A 10,187-nucleotide genomic window follows, 5' to 3' on the forward strand; every position below is an offset into this window, starting at 1 on the left:
GCTAACTCTAAAACTTGGGGATTCTGGTCTCCCTGTCCTAACCTTTATCAAAGACAAAAGTAAATTGCTGTGTTTTTTTAGTTTGTTTGTTTTCATATTTTTGGCACTGGAGATTGAACCAAGGGGCATTTAACCGCTGAACCACATCCCCAGCCCTTTTTATTTTTTGAGACAGAGTCTTGCTAAGCTATTCAGGGTCTCGATAAGTTGCGGAGAGTGGCCTCAAACTTAAAATGCTCCTCTCTCAGCCTCCTGAGTCACTAAGATTACAGGTATGGACCACCATGCCTAGTGTAAATCACTGTTTTGAAGAACAATCCTATGTTACATACTTTGGTGTCCTGCCACACTGAAAGTCCCCTTCCTGCCAATTTGGCCACAGGCAATTTCTCAGAGATTTTCAAATCTTGAGACCCTACAAGCTTAGCAACAACTGATAAGAGATCACCAATTGAGTCCTAGATAATAATCATCTTTAGGGGAGACATTCAGAAAACCAGCAGCTATGGTCCAGAAGATCACTTATACAGGAATTCTGCTCTGGGACACTCATGTTGGCCAGCATCTACCCAACCCAATAATGTTCTCCCAGGGAGTCTGAATGGGAGACTCATGAAAAAAGACAAGGAGAAAAGAACGGTGTAAAAGGTATATGTAAGCATAGCCATGGGCAATCATAGGAAGGTCAGCAGCAGGAGTGGCAGACACAGCAGTAGTGGATATTAAAAGAAGGAAGATAAGTCATGGCTATAAAATCCAGAATAACATTCCACTTCTCCAAAAGTAGATGAGGGGTCTCCTGGGCTCCCATTCTTCCCAAGAATCATACAATATACCCTCTTCGAAAAATATAACCCATTAAGATTCTGTTCTTTGCAAACCAAAAGAGACTGCATGATATATACGTATATTACTTACATATGGTTCAGGCCAGTGTTAGCTTAAGGATATTACTTACTTCTGCTGTTTCATTCAATATGTAGATATAAACACAATTTTTAAAATAGAGTATCTATTTCTTTATAAGTTTTACTAAAGCTTAGGAAATCTACTCTTTAAAATCTAAACTCATAATTTTAAGAATGAATCAAATTATTGATTCAGAATAAGTTGTTAAGTAATATCTTGGAGAAGTTAAGTCAACCTAAAACTATCTGAATTTGAACATTGTCTTAGACTTCCAAACTACTTGTGCATTAAAAATTTACAGTAAACCAAAGGCAAATAAATGCTTACTCTTACTTGGAAGAGAGGGAGGAAAAGAGATAGCTCACAAACATTTGGATTGATGAGCAAAATTAAATCATATACTCTGACCTAAAGTTCAATCATCTGTCATCAAATCTAGGCCCTACATGTCAAAAATCAAGGAAGCTACCAAAGATAACTCAAGTCATGTCAAAAAAATTTAGAAGCTAACTTAAAATGGTTTCTATGAGCCAACTATAATTTGAAGCATCAAAAATAATAATTAATAGCAATGGAGTAAAATACATCCAAAGATGTTATAATCCATATGTTCGTGTTGATACTCAACAAATAAAATGTTTTAAAGCTTTATTGGTCAACATGAGAATAATAGCATGTGGAAGGCAGAATAATGTTCTCCCAAATATATTCAGTGTCCTAATACCCAACACTTGTGAGTATATCACAACACATGGCAAAGGGGAATTAAGGAAGCAGATGGGATTAAGGTTGCTAATCGACTGACTTTCAGATAAGAATATCCTGGATTATCTTAATTGCCCTACTGTAATCACAAGGTTCCTTAAATGTGGAAGAAAGCAGGTGGAACAAAGGACCACAAGTCAACAAAGGCGGGGCTCTCCAAAAACTGGAAAAGGCAGAGAAACATCCTCCCCCGGAGCTCCAGAGAGGGATGCAGACCTGCCAACACCTTAGGCCCAGAGAGATCTAGTTGATTTTGATTTCCTTAAGATAATAACTCGGGCTGGGGATGTGGCTCAAGCGGTAGCGCGCTCGCCTGACATGCGTGCGGCCCGGGTTCGATCCTCAGCACCACATACCAACAAAGATGTTGTGTCCGCCGAGAACTAAACAATAAAACATTAAAAATTCTCTCTCTCTCTCTCACTCTCTCTTAAAAAAAAAAAAAAAAAGATAATAACTCTGTCATGTATGAAGCCACTAAGCTTGGAAAGGAAACGAATACATAAGGAAAACAACTCATTATTAGCAAAAATAATAAATAATGGGAAAGAATTAAACATTTATTCCCTTCTTTCAAATGTTTTTTGATAGAAAAATTCTAGCTAATACATGAAGACAGAATAATACAATATTAGATACAATGATAGAATATGGAAAGAAAGATCATTCTTTGAACAAGCCAAAAGAAGGAAGAGGAGCAGAAGAGGAGGAGAGGAGGGGAATGAAAGAAGAAGATGAAGAGGAGGCGGCAGAGGAGGAAAAAGAAAAAAAGGAAAGGAACAAAGGGAGAGAGAGAAAAAAGAAACAATTGAGAAAACCTGAGTGGAATTGTTTTCTATGCTTCTCAATGTGGTAATGAAATTCTAGCTATATTAAGGAAAAAATAGAATCCTTATCTTTTAGAGATAAAAAAGAAGTATCCAGAAAATAATTGAGAACCAGAAATTAGCCAGGCAGGTGACACACGCCTGTAATCCCAGCAGCTTGGGAGGCTGAGGCAGGAGGATCACGAGTTCAAAGCCAACCTCAGCAAAAAGCAAGCCACTAAGCAACTCAGTGTGACCCTGTCTCTAAATAAAATACAAAATAGGTCTGGGGATGTGGCTCAGTGGTCGGGAGCCCCTGAGTTCAATCCACGGTACATACCACCCTCCAAAATAACCAGAAGCTAAACAAAAATCTTTCATGTAGTTAATATAGAGATGTGGAAATTTATTAGTCATAAGGACAAGTCTCATGTCCTCAGAACAGTCATTTACTTTTTTTTTTGCACAATTTTATCACAGTGGGCAATCTGGCTTTCCACAGCAGTTTAAAAGAAAGCATCTGAAGGTAAATTTGGGAGCTCTTAGGGAAAGGTACCCTGGCAACAGTGACTTGTTATCTGAGAACAAGAAAAGAGGTTCTGAAGTCTATTCAAGGCAAACACAAAAATTCAAAATGCCCAGCAATGTAGGGTACTTTAATGAACAAACAGTCCTACAAACTTAAAAAGAAGCAAGGATTATCCTTTGTATCAAAAGTTGACTCCTAACATCCATCCTGTCCCTCCATCTTAGTACCAAAAGGCCATTTTTAGCTGGGTATGTTGCCATCTGAAAAAAAAAAAAAAAAAGTCCAAGTCTCCTTTATAAATGGCCATGTGCCTAAAGTGTGGCCAGTGAGGGCTAAACAGAGGCCCTGGGATAGTCTTTGAAAAGATTGCTAAGAGGAAGCTGACTCGACTTAGAACAGCCCCCTCTCAGTCTCTCCTCCTTCAGGCCCCTGGAAAACTTGCACTCCTACTCTGCATGCGCTGGAAAGTCTGGTAAACCTTGAGAGAAGAGACCTGATCTTATATCTTTTAAAGATTCTTCCACCAAGTGCAGAACAAACTGCAGGAGGGCCAAGGTACAAAGCTCAGAGACTATTTAGAAGACTGGTCCATTGAGAAGAGGTCAGTGTAGACGCAAGGTAGAACTGACCTTTACCGATTCAGAGGGTACAGAATGACTCCAAGGTTTCTGACCTGAGCAACTGAGATGAAGGTGCTCTTTATTAAATCGGAAAACACTAACATAGGTCAATTAATACATTTAACTCTTAATTCCTGAGCATAGATGAGCTATACATGGTATAAACCCCCAATACTGGAAGACAGCAACAGCCCCCTAGGTACAACTGATTTATCTTTTATCGCTTTCTACTTTCCTTTCTTCTCTTAATAGTGACAATCAGGAATTTCTATACATGGAAAATATAAGACAGCACTCTTTTTTTTATTTAAAATGATCACTTGTAAGCACCAAGTTATAAAACTGTATGGTTTTCCCTTTTATCTACCACCAGGAGAGCTATTAATATCTATGACTTAAAGCAAACACTGAAGTAAGATTTTACCTGGTTTCTCCGGGGATTTACACCACAGTGCCTGATGAGTATGAAATGTTCGTAAAACATCCTTCTTCCCAGGTAGAACCTTATAGGACCCCAAATTGCTAAGTAAAGGACATGAACAGCCAGTCACCACTGTTTTTAGAAGGTTCGCCATGATGACAGGAGCTTCCAACTTTCTGAATCCTCAAGGCAAACACTAAGAGGAAAAGAAAAGGATTATGTACCAAGGAAAACAATACTTTTTTTTTTAACATAAAGAAACATAAGTTACTAATATAATGAGCTTGGAATATAATGGTTATATGAAGACATCTTTAAAGAATTTATTTGCCTAATTCTTTTACTTCAAGAAGATGTTTCAAAATGTCTTTCCAATTCAGATATTTAAAATTTGAAATCCATTTTCCCACTAAACTGGAATTACAAACTCACTATTCAATCCCAAACCAATCACACAAGTGTATCTGATCTTTAATGTAGCCAGAGAATTTAAAGACACTGTATCAAGTCATATCTTCTGTGCAAGTTACCTTCTAAGTCAACAATGTGCAGCAAAAATTGCATATAATCAAAGTTACCTATGAATTTCCCTCAAATTACCTAAAATACTGTACAGTTGTTACTTACACTCAGCTACCAGGTTGTTAAAAAAAAAAAAAAAATACTGCCATCCAGTGTAGCTAGATGCACAGTCAATGAGATTCCCTGAACTAAGACTGACAGTCAACAAGAAACTCTTATTTGCCAAGCACACTTCTCAGTAAAATTAAACATGTATGGGATATGGCTCCAGGAAAAAGAAAGAAAATTCCATGCCATCTTTACCACATAGACTTATGCTTGCAGATATGGGAATAAAGTATTTTTGTTAGTGGTTGTCAAAAGTGGCCACTTTTTGCCAGTTCTAACCAGGCTGAGTAAAACATCACTGGCCTTTGCTGTTACTAAAGCTCCTTTGGCTACCTCTGTTGCCCTCCTTGACAGATTCCCAGGGATGCATGGAGGACACTCATACCATCCTGACACTCCTAATGTTCCTCCACCTTTCTCTTCTTTCCTTCAAGAAAGGAAAGAAGCAAAGAACCTAGGACTCTATCAGTCAAACTTGCCTAAATCCATTCATTCTGTCTGTAGGTTCTGATCTATTTGATGGGCAGTCACAGGGCCAAGCACCAGATCTCAACAGACTCCATGAATACTCTTCCTGACCAGAGGAAGAGATATTTAATTCATTTTTTTTAATTACAAAACTGCTGCCATAATTCCCTGGTATTTTTTAAAATACCAGAAAGAAACATTGATAGTGGAAATTCTCAGTGCATCCAGTGCTTATACATAAGATGCCCTTTAATTCAACAAACATGTGCCTCAGTCTGCTTATCTATTAAAAAAAACCTTAGGAGAGCAGTTTGTAGGGCCCTTTTATGCTTTAAATATTTTATGATTAGATAAGATTTTGCAATGTTTTAAAGTTGAAGTCCTAGTTCCTCACCTGTTACTCCAGAGGTTTTGCCCTTAGGAGTACTTATAGAATCAAAATGGAATGGGTCAGCCACTTGAGATAAGAAAAGTCAACAAGTAATAACACTACAAGGCAAAGTAGTAATACATGTTCAAAGTTCTTTGATGGATCAAAGAAGGTGATCATGTCCTCTTAGACGACTCAGAAAAGAAAGGGAAAGAGCTAGAGGAAAAAAGCAAATAAAGAGGGAGCATAAAGTATGTTTAGGCACACAATTAAAAATGTATATGAATAATCTTTTGCATGAGAACAGATAGTTTTACATTTACAGGGTTTTCCCACATAGGTCATTTCATTTCAATCTCAAAGAATTCCCAACTCCCATAAATATTCTCCCCATTCATTCATGGGTCATACATTGGGTTATTTGTGGCTGAGAATGCAAGCAAATGAATTCAAAATTCAGCCACCCATTCAAAAAAATTCAAAAAAGCTATGCCAAGAATTGATGGAGATACAAAGACATGAAAGATAATTCTTGTTTTGAGGTAGATTTTTTTCCTATCCTTACTGCATGACCGACCTCAACCTATCCCAATCTCCCCACTTAGAGTTTCTCCTCTTGGATCAGTCCAGCTCCCCAACAACCACCATTCTCACAAATTGACAAAGTTCACCCAGACTTCATCAACAAATGAATGAAGCTTCCTCTAACAGAGCCCCATAAGGTCCAAGTTTGCCACTCCCTGGTTATTTGATCTAAACTTCTCTTAGCCTCCCTCTGCTTACCTAGTTACAAAGAAAAAAAAAAGAAAAAAAAAGCATAAAAGGCTCAAGTTTTTAGGGCCTTTTTAGGTTCTAGAAGTCTTATGATTAGATAAGATTTCTCAGTATTTTAAAATGGAAATCCTACTTCATGGCCTGGAGTCTGGAAATTTTGTCTTGCCTATTTGAAAAATAACAATGTGATGTTGAGCAGTTCTTTGGCAGCGGCATGAGACATCAGTAAAATCAAGACCTTGGAAGGCCAACTTCTCCAAAAAAAAAAAAAAAAAAAAAAAAAAATTCACATAATTCAAGTTAAAACTATACAGAGCAGAGATCAGGAAGTACTTTATTATTGAGAGCAGTCCATATCAGTAAACTTAAATTAAATACAGATAAATCTTAAAGATATTCAGAGAATATCTGAACCGCCTCAACACTGGCTGGGACCTGTTTATTCCAAACATTGCACTCCATTTTAATGATCACATTTCCCCCATCTGCACTCTAAAGTTCTCTGTTTTTCTGGCTTTGAGGCAATAAAAAGACAATTTTACACTTTCACAAATCAAAACTGAAAAGAAAAAAAAAACAGAACTTTTTTTTCTGTATGGCATTCATGTGGTCATTTCATGTAAATTATTTGGGTAACTATCTCCCCTGAAAGATTTTAATCATTGAGAGTACACAGCCAACCCAGCAGAGGTAACATAGTTAAGGGTGAACTGTATGAGATTGGCAAGTCACTTTACTGAATGTACCCGAGTTCCTCATCTTTAAAATGGGAAGAATCATAACACCTACCTCACAGGATTGTGGAGAGGATTAAAGGAACACAATATCCTGATTAGCTCTTATATTCACTTTGCTATTACTTGTGGCCCAGTGAAAGTCAATAAGTTTTTGTTGTTTTGTTTTTTGCAGTATTGGGAATGGAACCCAGGGCCTCCTGAACATGCTGGGAAAGTGCTGTACCACTGAGCTACATTCCTAATCTTTTGATAGTTATTTTTTGATGGAATAACTAGGGCTAGTTATAATGAAGCCTGGTACCTATAAACACATTCTCCAAGCAGTTTCAGTAATTTCCTTTGAAAATTAAATGTCTGTGTAGCTTTGTAGAAAATAAATATTATCAGCAAAGTTTAAGCCACCCTCAGCCTTCCAATAACTTTTTATCTCAAACTATCCTTTCAAAATTAAAAAAAAAAAACAAGCTTTGCAAAGAGGGGGACATTTTAAATAAGAGAAAGTAGGCACATGAGCCCCATCCCCCCCTCTCTTAATAGTCTAGGCTACAACACTCCAGACAAGAGTCCTCTTAAAGACTGCAGGCACCACAGGGCGAATAAAGGACACCTGCAACTGTAAACAAGTCATGCTTTTAAAAGTGAGACATACCAGCAAGGGCACAATACCCAGGCAAGCTTAGCCCGACGGGCAGCGTGACCTCGCCCAAAGTCACCAGTGCCTCAGCCACTGACATCAGTGCACCCCTCCCTCCGCAATAAACTGCCACCCTCCAGCAACTGCACTGGACCGTTATTTATAACCTCCCCCATAGCCCACTGGCCCAAGCTGCAGAACAATCATTCTGCTCTCAAGTTTGAACCAGCTTTATCCAAGTTGCCCCCTCAGCCATCTCTACCCCCTCGCCACTCCAAGTCCCTCTTGGCCTCACAGAAGCTTGCACCCACCACCACCAATCCGCCCTGACATTGTCACAACTTCTGCTGGTAACTCCTATGTCCCCAGTCCGGTACCCTCCCTGAACTCCCTCAAGATTCAAGCACAATCATGGGGCTCCCAGCTGCCTGGGTGCAACCCCATCAAAAGTCCTCGGTGACCTCTCTCTCACCTACCCCCCCACCCCCCAACCCATCCCCCTTGCCGCTTGGGACCGAAATGACCCTCTCAGACTATCGCAGTTCTCCAAAGCTCCAAGATCTGCACCTGCACAGCTGCCGAGGCTCCCTGCCTTTCGAGGACCCGAACCCGAATCCGACCGCCCACTCCTTTCCAGTTGCTCCAGGAAGACTCGAGAAAGGAGGCCCTCAAGGCACGGTTCTCCTCCGCCACCAAGTCCCAGGCCTGCGGGCGCACCCTGTTTCTGGGGCACTGCCGACCCCGCCCCCTTCTGCTCCTTGACAGGTCTCCTTCCTCGCCCGGGCCTGGGTGGTCTGGGCAGCCGCGCCCCCGCCCCAGCTGAGCCTTGAGCGCGCGCCCAGGCAGCTCTCTTTTGCCAGCGCTGCCACGCTCACCTGGGCCCGGAGCCTGGGCGGCCGCCGGCTGCACGCCACCGGGTGTGAGGGAACGCCGCGCTGGCAGACCCGGGCTTCGGCCCGGGAGCTGTGCCTCCAACCCGGAAGAACAGCCCCAACCCCGCCGCCGCGGCGACCGCCACGTGACTGCAGCGCTACCCACTCTCGGGCCCGGCGCCCCCTCCCCACTCCCTTTCTGGGCGCTGGTCTTCTTCCTGCCAGGTCCCCTCTTTCGGAATGCGAAAGAAACCTCAAGAAAATGCCCCCTTTGAGCGCAAAAGCCGGTTACCCCCAAAGGGTCTCTCCACTCCAAGAGGCAGCCCAAACCTCTTTGTCTCGGCTGGACCCAGGAGACCCCAGCCCCGCCTCCGCGCCTTCCCTAGGCCCGTCCTTGTCAATCAAACCTGGTGCCAAACTCTGCCACCGGAGTTTTCAGGAATTCATTTGTCCTCTTCCCCTAGAGAATCAGTTACAAAGTCTAAGAACAAGTAAGTGAATAATATAACTCCACTCTTGGTGCTTGTCTTTCTTTTAGCTCTCTAGGAAAAAAAAATCAGAACTTCAGTAACAGGAGAAGACCTTAGGGAAAAGGGGGGGAGGTGGAAGGCGGGAATAGGGGCGTTGTTTTTCCATTCTGGCGGGGAAGGTGGAGTTAAATTCTTAAGAAACGATGTCAAGGCCCGAAAATTAACACACATCTGCGTGTTTGTCTTCCAACATCAGAGCCAGCCTAGAAGTCGTCTTGCAATACTGTTAGATATCCAACGTCTGGAACGGAACGCAACCTCAGTGGACTTTTATTAACTTTACTAACCAGGCCTAAGCTGCCTTCGGCAACATTATAAAAGAACTTCAAAACTAATGACTTGATCATTCTTTTCGAGTAATTCTGTTACTTATTCTGCAGATGTATTCAGGCTAAAAGTGGGAGAACAAAACATGGAGTGTAAAATGATCACTTACACAAAGTTGAATCATAAAGTCTCACCGTAAAGGTCACTTCTTTTTGTTTTTATTTTGTTTTGTTTTGTTTTGAAGTGTTTAAAAGTCATAAGACAAAACAGGTATTCCATATCTTCAAAAAGAAATGAACCACAAAGAATCACTTACTTTGAGAAAGTGCCTTGTGTTTAACCGGCACAAAAGGTCAATCAGTTAATGGACTCCCGCTGAGATCCAAAGTAAAACACTGTCCTGGTCCTGGAAGATTTCAAAGCCAGGAAAGAACACAGCCCTATGCTTTAAAATAATAATAAGCCATGAGAAGTGCAGCCACAGAACAGGTTCAAGATATTGCAGCTACAATAAAACAGGTGCAGTGGATAAGGATTTAAAACAGCTCTTGCCTTGGGGATGTTAGTCAAAATAAGAGTGCGTAAACAAGGTCTGGGATTGATCCAGCACAATCAATCAATCAATCAATCCTCTTAATATAAAACACAGTTTGTAGCAGTTAACGGGTTCGGACAATCTTGTTCAAAGGAAAATTTGGCAACTTTTGGAGACAATTTGGTTGCTGCAGATACAGAGGGGAGGCTTCTAATGGTTGGAAGTGAAGGATGCTGCTAACCATTTCATATTTCACAGGGCAGGCCCTCACAAAAAAGAATTATCAGCCCCTAATGTTCAATATCTTATTTAATTTAATT

At 40.9% G+C, this 10,187-nt stretch overlaps 1 protein-coding gene and 1 long non-coding RNA gene across 5 annotated transcripts in view; one reads left to right on the forward strand and one right to left on the reverse strand.

Annotated features, from left to right (window-relative positions):
* Nnt (nicotinamide nucleotide transhydrogenase) overlaps positions 1 to 9,080 on the reverse strand; it is a 93,205-nt gene extending 84,125 nt beyond the window's left edge. The window contains exons 1-2 of one of the 4 annotated variants that reach the window (XM_013356094.4): positions 8,943 to 9,080; positions 4,054 to 4,246 (exon numbers count right to left, since the gene is read on the reverse strand). In XM_013356094.4, the coding sequence (XP_013211548.2) occupies positions 4,054 to 4,204 (151 nt within the window). In that variant the 5' untranslated portion in view covers positions 4,205 to 4,246; positions 8,943 to 9,080. Of the gene's footprint in view, positions 1 to 4,053; positions 4,247 to 8,230; positions 8,367 to 8,538; positions 8,679 to 8,942 lie in introns of those variants that run through there. The other 3 variants (XM_005319656.5, XM_013356093.4, XM_040271805.2) reach the window with 3 other exon arrangements.
* Positions 8,886 to 9,400, forward strand: LOC120885708 (uncharacterized). Its single transcript, XR_013423728.1, has 2 exons — positions 8,886 to 9,026; positions 9,262 to 9,400. It is a non-coding gene; the product is annotated as an uncharacterized LOC120885708 (long non-coding RNA).
* The last annotated feature ends 787 nt before the right edge of the window (positions 9,401 to 10,187 follow it).

Source organism: Ictidomys tridecemlineatus, chromosome 1 (genome assembly GCF_052094955.1).
Source record: "Ictidomys tridecemlineatus isolate mIctTri1 chromosome 1, mIctTri1.hap1, whole genome shotgun sequence".
In the NCBI taxonomy this organism is placed as follows: Eukaryota; Metazoa; Chordata; class Mammalia; order Rodentia; family Sciuridae; genus Ictidomys; species Ictidomys tridecemlineatus.